Below are 20,810 nucleotides of genomic sequence, written 5' to 3'. Positions count from 1 at the left end.
TGCCGCCAAAGCAACATTTCAATGGCTAATTGACTAAAAAGCAATTTGTTGTTATTTTTGCTGAACGACTTTAGATAACTTGCTTGTGATCGAGTTTTTAATTTCATACCAACACTATATGCGATAAGAAATGATAAAAAAAATTAAAAAAAACTCAAAATCACTAACAAAAGCATGAAGTAACTGTCAATTGTATCGACAAGTGTAATTACCATGAGAGGACGACTGGACTGATAGTAAGGCGATGACAAAGTGATTAAAAAAAGCACAAAAGCGTAAAGATAAAAACAAAGAAACTGGAAACAAAAGGGAAAAAAGAAAACATGGAAGAAAAAAGGAGTAAAACGCCGATTTAAAAACAAAAGGTAAACATTTTGAGAGTAGGGGATTTAAGGAGGAGTAATACAATTGTAAAATTTTTACAATAAAAAACAACCAAGTACTTTGTTAAAAGATAAAGTTGAAAAACGTAAAAAAATTTAAACATTAGTAACTGGTTAGCAGCGCGCATACCTTCATACTCCTCAAAAAAGTCCGCCCTCAGATCACTCTTCGAACTCTTTCACTTCGCATACTACAGCTTCAGTTAAAAATAATTATAATTTTTTACGACGGGTGCAAGTGGAAAGCGGGCACGATGGGCAACGTGATAAGTTTTGCGGTTGCGGCACAACCAAGAACTGCCGCCGTCGTTAATAGAGCGCATATTTGACGAAGAAGTAGGCGGTGACGCGTCTACTTTTACAGCTGTGCGGTTTTAGATTACTTCCGGGAAAAATTAATTTATATTCAAGCCATAAAAATAGAAATTTGAAAGTAAAAAATGCGCATGCTTGCAATTTATATAAAATCTAAAGTTGTTTATACAAAGCAATTAACTTGACATGAGATGAAGTCTGAAGTAATCTTGGATTTATTATTTACTTTTGTATGAATTTTTTTCGATCATTAATATTGCTGCTTTTATTATGATGCAGTCTGTTCACTCTTATCATTTTGAATTTTTTTTTTTTTTCAAGATGAAAATAAGAATGACAAGGTCTAAAGGTCACTCTTTAGCATGCGCAAAAATTCAATATATTAAATTAAATGAGACATATTTGTACCGCAGCGTACGATAATCTCAATGCAAATGACGGGATATTAAGTGGACTAAGAAAACATAAGGGGGAACCTGCAAACTGCGGCAACTATCGCGGAATCAGCCTTCTTAATATCGCATAAGGTTCTGTCAAGCGTACAGTACCAAAGATTGAAGCCCACCGTTAGTCGGCTGATTGAACCTTATCAGTGCGGCTACAGAACTGCTAAATCTACCATCCAATAGATTTTCATTATACGCCAAATCTTGAAGAAAAAAACCAGGAAAAAATAATTGACACACGTCACATCTTCATCGATTTAAAAGCCATCTTCGATAGTACGAAAAGGAGCTGCCTATATGGCGCTATGTCTGAAGTTGGTTTCCCCGCAAAACTTATACGCCTGTGCAAAATGACGTTGAGCAACACCACCAGCTCAGTCAGAATTGGGAGGGACCTCTCCGAGACGTTCGAAACTAAGCTATGTTTCAGACAGGCTGAACCCCTATCGTGCGATTTATTTAATTTGATGATGGAGAAAATAATACTAGCTGCAGAGCTTAACTGGAGCAATATTCTATCAGAGCGTGTAATTTCTGGCCTATGGTGACGGCATTTCTATCATCGGCCTGAACACACGTGCCATAAGTTCTGTTTACTCCAAACTGGAAAAGATGCTCACTCCAAACTGGGAAAAGAAGCGACTGATTGGTTTTTATGGGGAAATGGACAAAACGAAGTAGCTGCTGTCATTGGCACCCACGTCACTGTTGGCAGCCATAATTTAGAGCAAGGACATTACTACAAACAACATCATCACACTAGAAATCCAACGAAGAATCACCCTTGCCAACATATGCTACCTTGGACTGAGTAGGCGGTTCAAAAGTGAAGATCATGCTCCACCAGTCACTTACGTACTCGTCCTGCTACATGGCGCAGAAGCATGGACCATTCAGCGAGTACAGAAGGCCTTGAAGGTTTCATGTGGTCATACTAAATCATTCCCGAGATGGTCGGGCTGGTTCCTTAATAATCAATAACACTCACCAAAGCCTACGAGGAGTGTCCTTATCGCTGCAACAACAACAACAGCTAGGTAATGTAATGAAAGATGAACCTCTGGCCAAAAAAGTCGGAGCTCTCCTATGGATGCAGAGGTAGTGGGCGCCCCTCCGCTGGAAGGACCACGTAAATTTGAATTCCCTTGGTTTTACCAATTGGCGCCCGTTGGCGACTGGCGCGCTTTGTTGGACGGCCATAACCGCGTAAACGGTTAAGCGCCAATTACGTAAGGTTGAACTGCCCGGTGAATATTATAGTACTCCAAAAAAATAAAAATAAATTTAAGGTAGCTTAGATTAATTGAAGTTACATTCGCGCTAAATGAAAAGTGCAAATGGGAAGGAATAAAAATGAAATGGAAATTAAGCTTGACGTTTTAATTTACAATCTTCTCTGTACTTGAGTCATAAAGATTCATTGCTTAACCCATATTCACCTTTATGAATAAAAAAACGATCGTAATACGTAAAGCATCGGAAATGGCTATTCATGTTGTAAAATTTTCATTGAAATGCAAACGCGTTCCACAAAACAGGAAAACGTTCATAAATAAAAAATAAGGGCAAGCACTGGAAAAGCATAGGAATAAAGTCGTATAATAGGAGAAACAAATAGGCAATACTTGTAGAGTGTAGTTTGGCTCAGAAGCCGGAAAAATAACGCTATGGAATTAGATTTTTAATTTCACGCTCGTTGAGATAAGTGGGGCAACACACTATCGTTAATGCGAATTGCACGCATAGAGCTATTGTAAACCCACAAATCGAGCAATAAAAAATAACAGACTAGACGCATAAGGAAAAACAAATGAAAAACCGACGTTGCAGCTAGCAGATGATTCACTTAAAAAAATTGGAAACAAATTACAGAGAAGAGTAAAATGATATTTATAAATGGATAAACTGGAAATGTAGGAAAAATAACACCAACCGGCAAAATACGAGTAATAAGAGGCCAAAGATATCTATCTGTCCAACTATGTAGCTACTCAATACGATTAACAGGTGTCGTGCGTGCGATTACGCAGTGTTGATGAGAAGCAACAACAAAATAACCAGTAATAGAAATAGAAACAAAAATTGAAATAGAAAATCCATGTGAGATGTTGTAGAAGTGCAAAGTTGTCAACTTAAAAAAAAAAGCAACAAACAAAAAATTCAAAACCTTCAAGCTTAAGAGTAAACTAATACGATATAGGTTAGGTTAGGTTTCGAGGGCTGAGCTGAAGACTAAGGTAAGAGCTCACTACTTAGGCCGCCAATGGGCCCATAGTAATACCCTATTCGGTCTCAAAGAAGACCCCTACCCTGCCTAAAGCGGGTCGAACCACTTAGTGGAATTTATATATTGTGACGAATATTAGTGACACTAAGTGATACTCACATCACTGGTCTGATGCTAAGTAAATGAAGCCACAACAACAATAAAGCAGATAGTCACTTGTATCTACATAAACGAATCAATCATTATGTCTACACATATGTACGTACACGCAGCGGAGAAGCAACGCACAACCACATGCATATATCTGAGATACTCCCGAAAGTATGCAATAATTGTGCAAGTATCACTCACATATACACGCGCATGGGTATGAGAGAAGCTATACAATTGTGCATCTGTAGTTCTAGCTAAGAAATTTATAGCTGATAACTAACTAGTAAATTCTGGAAATAGAAGTGGCTAGAAATATGTCGGCGAGAAAACCGGACAGTATAAAATCGGCAACAGTTGAGGCACGAAAATCAGTTTGATTTAGGCACGCTATCTGTCGAGCAATAGAAGTGTTATTTTGAAAGTATGTAGTCTAATAAAGACCATTTTGCATTATCGAATATTGGAGTTATTTATTCAACAGTTTAGTGATTCGAACGTTAGCAGAAGGTTGCAAATAAGCAGAATTGCAGTAAATTCGTTACAATATTTTGCTAGAGCCTTGACTTCATAACTAGAGACCTCAGCAAGGACATGTAGAAAATGTTTACCAAGGATGGCCAACCTACGCCTACTAAGCGCTGGACACTGACAGAGAAGGTGCTGGACACTCTCCTCCTCTTCTGTACATCTGCAGCTACGACAATAGTCGAAGGTTATTACCCCCATTCTAGCACCATACGTGCCTATTAAACAATGCCCTGTTAAAACCCTTATCAGGGACGATAGAACTGATTTGTTTAAAATCAAAAGCACTCTTGTGCGCCCCTTATCATATGAATAATATAATACGATATAAAAAATATAAAAAAATGTATAAGCAAATTATTCGCATAGTTATCATTCAAGTAAAAAAGCAAGATGAGCTAGCAAATGCGAATGAGCAAATCTTATAAGTAAAAGTAGCTATGAAAGCAAGCATGAGAGATAAAAACGTTGGCGTAGTTAATAACATGCAGTTGAACGGGCGACTGATTAAGAATGAATGGAATATTGTAGTTAGAGCAAATAGAAGAAATTATGAATAGCGAAGCTACGTAAGAGTAGAGAATGTGGTAATTAGGTCATAATAACCGTAAGGTGGTGCAAAAAGTATCATACTTGAAACCATGAAAATTTGAATTCGACTTTCGGCATATCTGGTCAAAAAAAAATTACAAGGCGCGATATACCTCCAAGAAGATTTAGGTCGAACTTATCTTTAAATTTTGCGTCGTGTTCATTTTCCTACAAATTGACGGGACGAGGCCCACCTGTTTAATGTCGACTGCGAGCGACATCTGGGACCCCAGCGGGTTAGGGGGTCAGAATATTCCCGCGGTAGGTATGCCTGTCGTAAGAGCAGACTAAAATACCAGATTCAAGGGGCTGTATAGCGCAACCCTTCAGGTTGCCAGCGCAATATATAGCTTCTCCAAACCCAATTGTCAACCTCGCCTATCCGCGGCGAATCCTGTATAACAGTCGAGGCTCTGGCTTGGGGGAGCTTGGGGTGGGGAGGGAGGGGATGGCCTGAAGGTTTAATGTGGCCACATAAATCGTTCCCGAGATGGCCGGGCTAGCACCTTAATGGTGCTGTGGTACCGGAGCGTACCGGATCTGTATCCGGCAAAGGACCATTACATCGATAACACTTCCCAAAGCCTTCGGGGAGCAACCTTATCGCTACAACAACAGCAACAACAGCGACATCTGGAAGCATTTTCGCTGAAATTGCAGAAATATACTAGGAGTGTTTTCCAAAGAACTGCCGAGGGGCGTCCCCATCTAGAAAATGTTTTCTAAAGATTTTAATTTTCCCGGGCCTTGAACCCATGATCATCAGGTGGTAAGCGCAGCACGCTTTAATCACACCACCACGGCCGCGGGTATGAGGTTATTAATTTTGTAGTGAATGACGCTAATGTGTTGTGGCAAAGCGCTTATTTATCGCTAAGCTGTTTAGCTTAACTGCTAAGGAACCTCATCCAAATATGTACCCTAATCACAAATCGCACGATACTGAAATTGTAGTATGTTTTTACCAATGCCGTTTAAATTTTGAAACACAATAAATTTCCCAACATCAAGTTAACTTGTCCTATCTCTGAATTCTGATCTTGCTTGCTTATTGAATATTAATGCATGATATATTTCACCATTTTGAAACACAATAAACTTCGAAACACCAAATTTTCCGATAAATATGGTTATGTTAACTTCCAAATGCAGATGCTTTTGAAGTCATTGCCTTTTTTGACGGCAAAATTCCTGGTGCAACGGTGTTGCGTTTTCCGTGGCTTACAAATTACCACCTAGCTGTGCGTACAAAACACAATTTTGATCCGTTCTCTTTTGAAATACAATATATTGCGCAAGTTTTATCTGCCAAAACGAAAAAATAATAATTAAACTATATAAACAACCAAATAAATGGTTAACATCTCCTCATGGTATGCCACTTTTTACTTCACCCTGTATAATTTGTGCGTTGATCTATGAAAGTTTATTTTAATGGGCTTTGAATGAAGCTGCATACAATCTTTTACTTTTGCAAACAATGTCGCAACGCGATTGTCTAAGTAGGTTGCAAATCAATTAAGACAACGACATATATACATATATCCTTTATGCCATCAAATTTGTGAAAGGTCACATGACAAGAAAGAACTGAGAAAATGCTTTATCAATTTTCGAAATTTAATACTGAAAAAGCAATAAAATAATATCTGAGAATGCAAAAAAAAGTACCTAATTAGTAATTACATAGACAATAAAGCGGTTTACGACTGTTTTAACAAAGAACGGGTTTTAAGTGATTTTTAATAAGCAACTTATTTGAAATTTTTTAAGAGTTCATAAGCTTTGATAGCGCAGTTTAAGCTTTCAAAAAGATTTGATTATCTTTTAATATTTGATTTTATGGTATTGAATCATTAAGTAAATAAAAACTTTGCTTTATTTAAGGTTTCAGAAAAGTTCTGAAAAAACAATAAAAGCCAAACAAAAAGAACCGATCCCTAAGACTACATTGTATTGAGTATCGCACTCGTATAAAAAAAAAAATCTTACAAAAACTTAGCAAGTGTAATTCAGAAGTGGAATACTGTAGTTTCGCATTAACATTATTTAACCGTAATAAAATCTATTGATGAGCAGCTTAGCTGTTTCCACCAGAAGCTGGATTCGATCTATCGAACTTATCAGATAAGAAATTGAACAAAGGCAGACCCGATGATTATTCACATCTTCTTCTTCTTGTAGCGCGAGTTGATTCCTCGAAGGCTTTGGCGGAGTTTTATCAATGTTGATGGTCCATTTTAGTATATTTAATTTTATTTATTTATTATTAGGGCTGCTGGAGGTCTAGAGCCTTGCTGGAGAATCTATGAAGGAGAAGATCTATAAAAGGCGCTTGCTCAAGGAGTTGCCAGCGGTTTTGCTACACAACCCCTAGAATCCCATGTATTCCCGTCCTTAACTAGCGAAGGGCCATTTTGTTGTGGTCAATTCAAGAGAACTTACATGACACTGTGAAAGACGTATATGCGAACCCCACGGAATTTCCGAACTAAGATGAGGAATTCAGCACATTAGATACCAATACGACTACAAAGTCAATAATGGTGGCATACATTTTTTATGCCGCTTGACAGCGAAACATGAATGGAAAAGAAAACCCCCAAAACTCACAGCAGATATATGTTTGTAAATTATTGAAGACGCCAACAAACGCGAATGGACACGGCTAAATGAGCAACAATAATGCGCTAATTGAATTTGCAACACCAGCCATATTGGCCAAGCTGCATTTTGGATTTCATGGTTCTTTCATGCTATATTCATTCATTTTTAATACTAATAGTAGTCGAAAATATATATATTTTTGTACTCACCTGTAGCAGCGGTTGCGTTTGACGTTTGACCAGCACTTTGCTGTTGTTGTGTACCTGCAGAGGTTGCCGTGGCAGTCGGTGATAGCACTACTCCAGCTGCTGCGCCAAGCGTGCGTGCAACATTCGTTTTGCGACGTTGTATCAAATCTTTTTTCCATTGCGGCATATCCGGCAGGAATGAGGGTGATGTGGCGGCGGAATTACCGCTGCCACTACCGCCACTACCATTTGGTGAGATTAATATGCTAGAGCTGGTGTCTAAAACCTCGCTAGAGCCAAATAGCATTGTTGGGCGTATGTTTTTGATGACTGATGCTGATGTTGCAGTTGTATTGTTGCTGCTGCGGATGCTATCATCGTCTGAAACTGCCACTGCTGTTGTGGCGACATCTGCCGAAACCGCAGCTGTAGCGATGCCACCATCCATCAGGGTCAACGGTGTAGCTGCCATAATTACAATGTATACACGATGTTAGCAGTATATTATGAAAAATAGTTGAATGGCTGAAGTTTTTGGCACGTAGATTTTTTACACTTTGCGGTTTCCGCTAGTAATCCGAGAAATATTAAATTCTTTTGTAATTTCTCACGATTTTAAAATACCTTTTTTCTCAATTTTTATGCTAATAATACTTATTTGTTTAATATTTTTTTAAGCAGCATGCACTCACTTAAATCACTAAAAACACCACCCAGCGAAGCACTGCATACTTGGCTCGAACGCGCACTGAACGGTTGTTAATTTAAGCGCAAACTGACAGCGTATGCTAGCGAGTTTCAACTGTCCCCGACGTTTCGTCGTATGTGCGCTAATGTTGCTCGTGACGCACCACTTATTTGTTTGTTGTCTTTTTAATATTTTTGTGTGGCTTTGTTTAGGTCACAAATGTCGCGTGCGCTTGTAACGGTGTTGACCCGCGCGTTGTATTAAAATAGGCTTCCAATGGGTGGGTGACGAACCAAAGTGGCTCGCGTTTTTTTTTCACAAATATTTTTCTAATTGGATTTGTTCTTATTTGCATTAGCCGCGCCGCGTTTTTATTTTTTCATGGCGTGCGCTTGGCTGAGTTTTGACTTGGCTTCTTGGCAACGTGTATCTACGCTGATGTGTTGAGTGACGCCTTGATTAGACTCAATATTAATTCGATAAACTTTTCTTGCAGGTTTTTTAGCTGCACTCAATTCAAAGTTTTTAAAGCTTGTTTCTTTGCTCTGATTGCACTCAATTGGCTGGTGATTTGCAAATTTTTTGTCAAACTGGTAATGGAAAACCATTTTTATTTGTCAATTTTTTTTACACTCAAAAATATTGCTGTTTTGAAACATAAAAAAATATTTTTAACGGTGTTTTTACCTTTTCTCAACGTTCCAATTATTTATTTAATTTCTTTAAATTATATTTTATAATTTTCTTAATAATTTTTTTAATTCACAAGAAAATCAAGTTGTTTGTGTCGATTGATTTGGCTTTCTTTCTTATTTTTTAAATACCTGTTTACTGTTATATTTTTTTAAGCAGATATCTTTTTTATTTATTTTTTTACTTTTATAAGGTATAATTTCTTAGTTTATTTTTTCTTAAAAAATTTTTTTTTTACTTTTGATGTTTACATTTTAGTCTTAAACAATCAACAATGATAATAAAAAATTATTGTTAAATTAAAAATACAAAATTTGCTCACGGCTTTGGTTACTAGGACATATTTCTGAGCTTCACTTCTTCATTAGCTAGCTTTTGGGAAGCTAAGTTTTGACCTCGGTACTAGCTCCGACTACGAAAGTCTGACCAAAGTTGGTACCACGGGAGCAGAGAGCATGCGGAGCTTGATCCAATTCTGCTCATGTGAAAAAGGTCCTCAGGGAGCATCGTGGTGGCTGTGGTCGATATCCAAATGAGGCAGAGTAGGATAACTGAAATGAGGAGTTTAATTGCAACCGTGCGCCAAACCCATAGATTGGAAGAGGTGTTTTATAGGCCTCAATGCCCACCAAGAAAATGGTGTATCCACTCACATCATCAATTTGTACCAAGGAAAGCGATTCTTGGCATCGTAAAGTTAGACCGACAACGGCAGGTACTTACGTTAAGTCGATCATTTTCATTCACACTACTGGCATCTATCTTTATATTAGTATAAAGTAATGATGTTGGAGATTTCGAAGCCAATACTTAGCTCCCGAGAAGCTAGCTGACCGCCCGACCATCTCGGGAACGATTAATATGACCACATTAAACCTTCTAACCACATTAAATTTACTTCAAAACAAAATTGTAATGTTATTTTATTGTTAATTATCTACTAAAATTTTTACGATTTTTTTTTTTTAATTTTGTAAAAATTTCAGTAAAATTTTCATTTAAATATGTGTTTATTTTGTATTGCTTCTATTACTTTTCATAAATTTTTTATTACCGGTAAAAATTTAATTTACAATTTTTATTTAGTTTTTTTATTATCAACAACAAACTATCGATGGATACTTATTGCATTTGAAATTTGTAAAAGTCTAGAAGAGAGGTTCACTGCTAATGCGTCCAAAAATATCGGGAGAAGTGTCAAAAGACGGGCATTGAACTCGACAACCGAAGAGGTAAAAGAAAAGTTTTAGCTCTGTTTAGAGATATTTCTGATTGAAGTTGCAATTTTATGTGGTTATTGTTGTTGTACACTGAAAAAAAATTTGTGTGCAAAGGGATTTTGCACTTATTTAGTTTTTCTCCCACCTTATTGGTGGAGAGGCCAGGGTAATTTTTTATAAGCGCGGCCGAAAGTGTTCTGCACACAAATACTATGGAACCCATCCCCAGTTTCGGAAGGACCCGGGGTCATTTTTCGAATTTTCACTTTTATATGTAGAACTAGTTAAAATTTTTATTTACCGCCTTCTTATTAATAATACTGATGTCAAGGCGCGTCGTTTGACACTTCTCCCGATTAGCAGTCGGACCCTATTCTAGACTTTTACCTTAATATTTTATAACATGCGTCAAAAAAAAAAATATTTTCGCTCTCTTTAAAACAAACAAAAGTTTCACTGATGGCAACTCCACTTTTCCTTTACGTATGCACCGTTTCAAAACAGCACCCCTCACTCACCGCACACAACAACAATGTATAACAACCAACCTGTCAGCAATTAAATACGTCAATGACCACCTCAACTAATATTATAAACTGTTGTTCCTATAGCTGTTACTGCATTTCCTCATCACACTTTTTCTTCGTTTTCTCAACAAAAAATATCAATTCAAGAGGTCTACACCACAAACGGATACCATGTGCTCAGCTTAACGGACGCACTTTAAATGTTTACCACTTGGAGCATGCAACAGCGCTCAGCTTTGAAACTGCAACGGCGAGATGGTTTATTGTCATACGTAGCTCTCAAAACCGAACACAACACATCGCCTGATCCACTAGTGCAAGTGTCAAAAGCGCATACTCGACGATGCTCCCAGAAATTTTATACGTGTATGGTGTATTTTGTTTGTTTGCAAGCCGTGGCAACCTGCTGCAACAAAAATACATAAGTGCAAACATAAATAAAAATGTCTAAGCGCAATGCGCTCGCTGGGTGGTGGAGCAAGTATTGTGGCCACTGGATGAGTCGCTTGTTTATTGAAGCATTCCAAATACTCGTACGTGGTCGTCAAATAATAAGTTTGTTGTTGTTGGTATGACCATAGGATATGCCTTTTTCTTATCCAAAGGACGGTTTGATAGTGGAAAATTGCAGCGGAGCGGAATAAAAAACGTTTATCACCGCAAATGCGTTATCTTCGATGCACTGAGCAAGAGATTAAGGAAAGAGCTTCAAATGAGCGAATGAGAAAGTGAGTTTTAATTACATACTCGACTAGCAGCACTCGTGACAGTAATTTGGGGCGTAACAAGAGTTTTGTAGTTGTTGTTGTAATAGTAAGTGAATGTGCATTCCAAACATTTTTGACAGTTATTTGTATGTAGCAAATGATGCGAAAAGTGATTTGTTTTCCGGTTGAAAAGCAATAAAGCTCAACTTTCTTTTTTACACTGGGGATAAATTTATAAAATAAAACGCAAGGCCGGCTCCTTGAATAATTCGAAAAATGCCTATGTTTGGATTGGCCTGGAGAGATGTATTATTTGGTTATACTCTCCGTTCGGTAAATACCTCACATATATAGATTGAATTTGTCTATAGGGTGAAAAGAAGTACTTGTTGTTGTAGCGATTAGGTTACTCCCCGAAGGCTTTGGGGAGTGTTATCGATGTGATGGTCCTTTGTCGGATACAGATCCGATACGCTCCGGTAACACAGCACCATTAAGGTGCTGGCCCGACCATCTCGGGAACGATTTATATGGCCACATTAAACCTTCAGGCCATCCCTCCCTCCCCACCCCCAAGTTCCATGAGTAGCTTGGGGTCGCCAGAGCCTGGTCTGTTAGTGAAACGGGATTCGCCGCTCGAAGGTGAGGTTGACAATTGGGTTGGAGAAGCTATATATTGCGCTACACAGCCCCTTGAATCCCTAAAAGAAGTACTTCAGATACAGTTGAGGTCTCGTAAGAGTTGACCACCTACCCAGTAGTTCAATGTGGCTAAAATATCACCATATCCTCAACACTCCGCTGAAACTTCGATGTGCAAGTTTAAAAACCATTTTGGCCAGATTTTTTGTGTAAGTTTCCACAATTATAAAAGTAATATTTGGACTCTTCGTTGAGGCAACGACACATAATTTCCATACGTTTGGCTTCAGATAATCGGTTTTCTCCGCACAACGGTTATATCCGATATATCATAATCCAACCGTTTATGTCAATGGTGTATCGAGAGGCCGCAGCTAAATCTCAAGAAGTCTTCACTTCTTTCGCCAACTCCCTTCCGTCCGATCCTTAGCTGGAGCTTAATAGTCACCAAGAACGAAGTCAGCCAACAAATGAAATGGGGTTAAACTGAAATGACCGCCCTTGGTCGGGAAAACCCGGTTTCGCTCCAGTCTATAGAACCAGCTGCCTTGAAAAGCGATATTGGACACACACGTCGATGGCATTACGCTACCGACCGAATACTGGGTGTGACGTTCGATCAGGATCTACAGCTTGGCAAGCATGCAGCCGCAATTGTACCTAAAACCCAGAGCCGTAATAAAATCCTCAAACCTCTTGCCAGCAGCAATTGTGGTAAAGACAAGGAGACGATCATTACCATTTACAAAGCAATTAGTTGGCCCAGTGCATGCTACGCGTTCCCAAGATGGTCGCCAAGCCAAAAGGTTACTCACTAGAAGAAAATACAGGTCTGCAAAAACACCGCTCTCAGAATCGCGACGGGTTATCTACACAGTGAGGCGAGAGTATTGCCCATTAGGGACAAAAATGAAGTGCTGAAGTTTCTGCCGAATACCCAGAAAACAGACATCTGATTGAAAAGGCCCCACTTCTGAGGGACTAAAGAAGTCATGTCCCCAAGCATTATGAAGAAATACGGCACCTGGAAACACAGCCGCATTCATTAGAAAAACACAAACAGGTCCTCAGTGATGTCCACGATAAGTCGTCGAACGTCTATGCCTGGAATTGACCGGCGAACACCGTTCTTAAAGATAAATACCGTGAACTCGAAAAACGGGAAAGAATTCTATCTAGGTAAACGCGCGCCACTTTAGATTAACTTTGATCTGGATACTGTAACATGTAAAACTCTTATCTATCCACAATCAACCCCCACATACATAATGTATGTCCTGCAAACAATGTATCTCCACATGACACCAACCATCTCTTTAAATACAATGTGGAACCAACGCCTCTAACACCCATCTCCCTCTAAAAGGTTCCTGATTGAATTTATGCTTCTAGAACTACAAGGTCAGATAAACTAATTTTACCAACACTTTGGTGGGGATCTACCACTCGGAACTTAAAGGGGAGCTTTGATTGTATTTCGGTTTCCGCTCTTAATAGCCTATGTAACTTTTTGATATAAAATTTGTGAACATTTTGGTATCCAGGAGCAAAAATCGTCTAAATGATAGATAAAGCTGCAAAAGGGGCTTGAGTAAAGAATGGAATAGTCAACAGCAGATTAAAAAATATCCCATTGCTATTACCCGCCATTGTGCTCTTGTTTAAACGCGCCAACTCATCAATTTGTATGTACCGACTTACCAAACGAAGAAAGTCAACCGTCAAAATACAAACAAACAAATATTGCGACAACAGCCGCCAAAAGGTCTGCCTGCCTGGCTGGCTGGCTTAGCCATTGAGTACTCCACAAAATGACAACAAGCCAACCTAATCGCTACAACAACAACAACAACAACAACAAGCCAAGCAACACACAGGCATATAAGTGGAGTTATCGATTTTTTCCAGACTGCTTGATGATGGCCTGTTCGCCGTTGTGAGGATGAAATGTACATAAACAGGAAGCAAACAAAACCAGCAATGGAAATTGGATTTTATAGAAGACTGCGTTTAATTTTGATGTTGTACATAAGAGCATGCATACATATAATTACGTACCTACATATGTATGCATTAATGCAAATGCGAATTGGAAGTGATAAGAAATGTATGTATACAGCAATGACAAAACGAGAAGCAACAACAGCCACTAAAGTGATGATAGCTAAATGGAAAGCAAGCGTCTGAGTTTAGAGAAAATTGGGAAAGGAAGACAACATAAACAGAAATGCGAAAGGGTAGCGGGAAATAAATGGGCTCGGCAGGTGTTTTACCACGCAGATAAAAACACATGCACACAGGCATACACATATGGCAGTGGCTGGTGAAGTGAGCGTAGCGGTGGTTTGGGTGCCCTTACCTGTTTTGTACATCGAAATGGAGTTGTCTACAGCATTGTACAGTGGTTGGGTGGCGCAGTGACGCTTCTTAAGATGTAATTGTTGTTGTAGAGCTGATACTTATAGGAGTTGGATTTTTCTGTTGTCGGATGCTTTTTTTTTCCTAAAATTATGCAGTTACCGTCAATGCTGCCGCAGCAAAAGCCACTTTGCTGTTGTGCGAGAGCTGTGAGCTTATTGAATGGCGTAGGAGGCGGCCAGACACGTCTGGATTTTTCATTTTTTTTTTTATCCCAAGCTTGGTTGCAAACCACATACGCACACACTTTCATACAAAATGCAATGCAGTTGTTTATTTTAGGTTATACCCTTAAAAGCACTCAACTTTGTCATAAATTGTTATTATTCTCTGACTTCACTGTAGATTATGGTTATAATCAAATAATTGGTCATTTATTCCTTCAATTCATTAATAATTCACAATTTCAATTAAAACAACCGACTAAACACTTGCTAATACAAAAACAAACCTTTCACAATTGTCCATCGAACGCGAATGCGGGGAAATTCAAAGAAAAAGCTGCTTGGAAATATTGAAGCAGGGCTGCCAGCTCTCAATGTTTTTGTTTTGACTTAAGATTTACCTACGACTGTTTTTTCTACTGCCATGCAGAATGTTATGTCAACTTGCTTAAAAATTTATGGCCAACACTTTCCTATTTTTTAATAAACTCCTTTTACTCACGGGATACATTGTCAAGCCCAGCTAACGTTTTGTGTACAATTTCTGTGCAAATGCCTGGCAGCCTTAAGTCGGAGTCATTGGTACCGTATGTCGTATCGCTGTATCCGTATCCCTAACGTAATCAGCTGTTTATCGCTACGACGGTAAACCAAAACCCAATTGGTTGGCTACGATACGGTTACGACCTTAGCGGCACCAATGATTGATTCTCATAAGGTTGGTCGAATCATCTGTTAAAAAGTTACCGATACGGTTACCGATAAAGCACCAATGTCTCCAGATTTAAGCCCGAGTCATTGGTGCCGTATGTCGTATCGCTGTATCCGTATCCCTAACTAATCAGCTGTTTATCGTTGCGATGGTAAACCAAAACCCAATTGGTTGGCTACGATACGGTTACGACTTTAGCGGCACCAATAATCGATTGCATTGATTCTCATAAGGTTGGTCGAATCAGCTGTTATAAGGTTACCGATACGGTTACCGATAAAGCAGCAATGTCTCCAGCTTTATTGCGATTTGTTTACTTGACCGTCATGGTTCAACTCATGACGGAGCCATACAAGGTGGCAGCATGGTGACAAATATAAATAAAAGCTGCATGTACTTTGTTTTTGTAAATTCGATGGACTAATGTCAAAATGGCACTGCGCCGGTAGTTGATGTATCATATCAAATAAAAAAAGTTTATAATCAGCACGGGACTGCTGCCACCTTGTATAGTTGCGCCATGGTTCAACTATATGGTTGGCTCATCTCTACAGCAACAACATACCTTTGTTCAGGTTGTCAACATCTACGTGTTGGTTGCATAGTGTACCTATATAAGTGTGTCAACTAAGCGATAAACGTCAAAACTGCAAACGGCCTCGCTCACCTGATGCAAATCTTAGGTCTAGAGTTGTATTTTTGGTACGTAAGAGTACTTCAAGCTGAGTTGCATTTGATAGTTTAATAAAACTTTGTAGTATTTGCAGATGAAGTAGTTGGATATATTTCTGCGGAAATAAGAATACTAGAAGATTCGTAGCCTGCAACAATGCGGAAACATACGGAAAGCAAAATTTATTTAAATTAGAGTCAAAATATAAAGCGCCACACGTGTAACATGGAAAACTTTCACTTCTAAGGCTCTTTACACAAATGCGTAATGGCAAAATTATATAAACGCTTTGGTCGCTTCAAAGCAAAGATAAAGCACTGACGAAACTTTTTCGGAACTTCAAAACACAAAAACAATTTTTATCATGAAAAAGCGAGACCACTATTCCCCCAAAATTAGTGAGTTTGGCATGTTTTTGTTGATGTTTTACATTTTATTTTTACATTAACATTTTTAACAATAAAAACAATGCAAATAAACGCGAAAATTATTTCGATCTCTAATGGTTCACTTTTTTCACAAGAAAGTTGATTTTAATTGTGTTTTTATGCACGAAATTTTCAAATTAAAAACAAAATTTTCATGTGTCAGAAAAAATAAAGAAAAAACGGCCGAATGTCAAAAAAACCGATCGAAATACAAACTGGCTCGTTTGTTTTTAATGAACTAGATTGTATTTTCCTTGTATTTCGTTAGTTTTTTGAAATATAGTTTACACACTTACATCAGTACTGAAGCCGTATTAGGAGGGAAAATAAAGTAGTGTCATATAGGTATAACGAACGTACGGCCAAAGAGGATAAATATAATAAGAGCCGTCACTAGTTATTTTTTAGGCATTTACTCGATGTAAACTGTGAGGTGTCGCTACTTTTTTTTTGGCAAGATGTTTATAAATGTCTTCTATACATTTTCATGGGGTATTTGTGTTTATTTTTCCGACTGTATTTAATTAATTATTTAATTCTCTTTTCAAAAAACACGTTTGCATAAAGTGACAACACCACATGGATAAACGGGAGTTAATTCAAAAATGTCCCTCGTAAAACAAAGGTACCGACTACCTCACAGTTTACATCGAGTAAATACCTAAAAAATAACGAGTGACGGCTCTTATTATATCAGGCATGCTTAACCAACGAACCGATATCATTTCGTTACGATATTAACCGTTAATAAACGAAACAAAGTCATTTCGTTTCGTTTATTAACGTTAAGAACGTCAAATTAACGAAATGATTTCGTTTCGTTTTCTGCCATATCAAAACGAAATCAAATCGTTTATGTTGATTATTAATTTCAAACTATGCTGGCAAAGCTGATTGGTGGCAGAGTCATTAAAGGTGAAAGCATTAGCCAAGCTGACTGCAACTTTTCTCATGAATTTTGACAGTACGAACATTTCTCAGAGTATTTTTGACATTACCACCAACGAATTACACAAACAAACTACATGGAGTTTGTGTGTGTATGTCCGCTCGCTGTTACCATCTTACGGCTTCACCATGGCTATAGCATTGCCAGCACAATTCAAACATAAAGTATCACGTTTTTGTTAACGTTTTTAACGTTAACGAAAGCTTTTCGTTTCGGTTAAAAACGAGATACAATTTATCTTGATAATTTCTTTATCGATAATATTTCGAAGTGTTTCAGCGGAAACGGTGGAAATTTTTTGATAAACGATTAGCTTAACGTTAAGGTGCATCCCTGTATTATATTTATCCTCTTTGGTACGGCGTTTCATTGTTTTTCGTATGGCGTTTTCAATGCGTAGGCACGCAACCAAAGCATTTATGTAAATTTGTCGATACTTCGTCCGACAGATGAATTAATGAATGCAACACAACACAAGCGTCTGTGTAAATCCGCCTTAATTTGTATAGCTGTGAAAGTCTCCTGCAAATAAAATGGTGCTGTAAGTGCAAACAAATCAAACTCCTATATGACACTACTTCATTTTCTATGTATTTTTCTTGTATTTTCTTTTATATTTTTTGTCGAGGGAGCCAATAAGGATTCAGTACTGGTGTAGGTGTGTGAACTATATTTAAAACAACTAACGAAATACAAGAAAAATACAACGTAGTTCATTAAAAACAAACAAGCCAGTTTGTATTTAGATAGGGTTTTGTTGACATTAGGCCGTTTTTTCTTTATTTTTTTTGACAAATGAAAATATAGTTTTTAGTTTAAAAATTTAGTGCATAAAAACCCAACTAAATTCAAAGTGTAAATTGTGTGTGCAAATGAGTTTTCAATAAGTGTACATTTGTTAGTTTTTCATAGTTAAGGAATTGACCTCCAGATTCTTGTGTTACACAAGTGAACTTGGGTACAGAAATTCAAATTAAAAGGTTTTTCACAATAATTTGAAAAACTCTACATTTTCTCTGCTTTTTAGACTTAAAGGAGTCACCCTGCGTTATGAATTAAACTATTACTGACAATCAATAACTCTGATCTGAACACTTTTCACCATGATATAAAATTAAAATGCTGTGGAACAGGAGCAACACTTTTGTGACTACATAAACCCTGTTTCAATCTTTTACGTCTCTGCACAGAACTCTAATTGACCGTTTTCAACCGAAACAAACATGGCAACCCAGATTTTCCCGTTATGCTTGTGTCCATTGTAAATTTTACCAAGTAGCGCAACTAACAGCTGATCGGTGAAAAATCGCACATTCACACGCACAGTTCTCGACTCAGTTTCAAAAACAAACTTTAGATTATTTAACTCCAATTTTAAAGTGAGACAATCCTTACGAATTTATGTATATAGAATATATAAGGCGTGTTTGTTGTTATTAAAACAATAGTTTTATTTTTATTAAAGCTTTTATAATTTTTATACTCAGTTGAGCAGAGCTCACAGAGTATATTAAGTTTGATTGGATAACGGTTGGTTGTACATATATAAAGGAATCGAGATAGATATAGACTTCTATATATCAAAATAATCAGGATCCAAAAAAAATTTGATTGAGCCATGTCCGTCCGTCCGTCCGTCCGTCCGTCCGTCCGTCCGTTAACACGATAACTTGAGTAAATTTTGAGATATCTTGATGAAATTTGGTATGTAGGTTCCTGAGCACTCATCTCAGATCGCTATTTAAAATGAACGATATCGGACTATAACCACGCCCACTTTTTCGATATCGAAAATTTCGAAAAACCGAAAAAATGCGATAATTCATTGCCAAATGCGGTTAAAGCGAAGAAACTTGGTAGATGGGTTGACGTTATGACGCAGAATAGAAAATTAGTAAGATTTTGGACAATGGGCGTGGCACCGCCCACTTTTACAAGAAGGTAATTTAAAAGTTTTGCAAGCTGTAATTTGGCAGTCGTTGAAGATATCATGATGAAATTTGGCAGGAACGTTACTACTATTACTATATATGTGCTAAATAAAAATTAGCAAAATTGGATGAAGAACACACCCACTTTTTAAAAAAAAATTTTTTTAAATTCAAATTTTAACAAAAAATTTAATATCTTTACTGTATATAAGTAAATTAAGTCAAAATTCAACTCCAGTAATGATATGATGCAACAAAATACAAAACTAAAAGAAAATTTCAAAATGGGCGTGGCTCCGCCCATTTTCATTTAGTGTGTCTAGAATTTTTTTAATGCCATAAGTCGAACAAAAATTTACCAATCCTTTTGAAATTTGGTAGGAGCATAGATTCTATGACGTTAACTGTTCTCTGTGAAAATGGTCGAAATCGGTGGAAGCCACGCAAAGTTTTTATACACAGTCCACCGTCTGTCCTTCCGCTCGGCCGTTAACACAATAACTTGAGCAAAAACCGATATATCTTTACTAAACTTAGCCCACGTACTTATCTGAACTCACTTTATCTTGGTATAAAAAATGGCCGAAATCCGACCATAACCACGCCCACTTTATCGAAATCGAAAATTACGAAAAATTAAAAAAATGCCATAATTCTATACCAAATACGAAAAAAGGGATGAAACATGGTAACTGGATTGGTTTATTGACGCAAAATATAACTTTGGAAAAAACTTTGTAAAATGGGTGTGACACCTACCATATTAAGTAGAAGAAAATGAAAAAGTTCTACAAGGCGAAATCAACAGGCCTTGGAATCTTGGCAGGAATACTGTTAGTGTTATTGAATATATAAATAAATTAGCAGTACCCGACAGATGATTTTCTGGATCACCTGATCCACATTTGGTCGATATCGCGAGAACGCCTTCACATATACATCTAAGGGCCACTCGCTACCTATAGACCTAATGCCCACTCCCTCTTAAAATGCTCAGTAACACCTTTCGTTTGATACCCATATCGTACAAACATTCTAGAGTCACCCCTGGCCCACCCTAATGGCGACATATCGAAAAGGCGTCCACCTATAGACCTAATGCCCATTCCCTCTTAAAATGCTCAGTAACACCTTTCGTTTGATACCCATATCGTACAAACATTCTAGAGTAACCCTTGGTCAACCTTTATGGCGATATCTCGAAAAGGCGTCCACCTATAGAACTGAGGATTACTCCCTTTTAAAATACTCATTACCACCTTTCATTTGATACCCATATCGTACAAACACATTCTAGAGTCACCCTGGCCCACCCTAATGGCGATATCTCGAAAAGGCGCCCACCTATAGACCTAGTGCCCACTCCCTCTTAAAATGCTCAGTAACACCTTTCGTTTGATACCCATATCGTACAAACATTCTAGAGTCACCCTTGGTCCACCTTTATGGCGATATCTCGAAAAGGCGTCCACCTATAGAACTAAGGATTACTCCCTTTTAAAATACTCATTACCACCTTTCATTTGATACCCATATCGTACAAACACATTCCAGAGTCACCCCTGGCCCACCCTAATGGCGATATCTCGAAAAGGCGTCCACCTATGGACCTAATGCCCACTC

General features: G+C 37.9%; 1 protein-coding gene across 8 annotated transcripts in view; it reads right to left on the bottom strand.

The window, feature by feature from the left end:
- The window catches only part of bif (bifocal), a 177,700-nt gene extending 162,910 nt beyond the window's left edge, over positions 1–14,790 (bottom strand). For 4 of the 8 annotated variants that reach the window (XM_067780352.1, XM_067780348.1, XM_067780355.1 and 1 more), the window contains exon 1: positions 7,457–9,075. In XM_067780352.1, coding sequence (XP_067636453.1) covers positions 7,457–7,907 — 451 coding nt within the window. In that variant the 5' untranslated portion in view covers positions 7,908–9,075. Of the gene's footprint in view, positions 1–7,456; positions 9,076–14,271; positions 14,300–14,432 lie in introns of those variants that run through there. The other 4 variants (XM_067780346.1, XM_067780345.1, XM_067780347.1 and 1 more) reach the window with 4 other exon arrangements.
- Between the last annotated feature and the right edge of the window lie 6,020 nt (positions 14,791–20,810).

Source organism: Eurosta solidaginis, chromosome 4, assembly GCF_040869045.1.
Source record: "Eurosta solidaginis isolate ZX-2024a chromosome 4, ASM4086904v1, whole genome shotgun sequence".
Classification (NCBI taxonomy): domain Eukaryota; kingdom Metazoa; phylum Arthropoda; class Insecta; order Diptera; family Tephritidae; genus Eurosta; species Eurosta solidaginis.
This window is presented reverse-complemented; position numbering and strand designations above follow the sequence as displayed.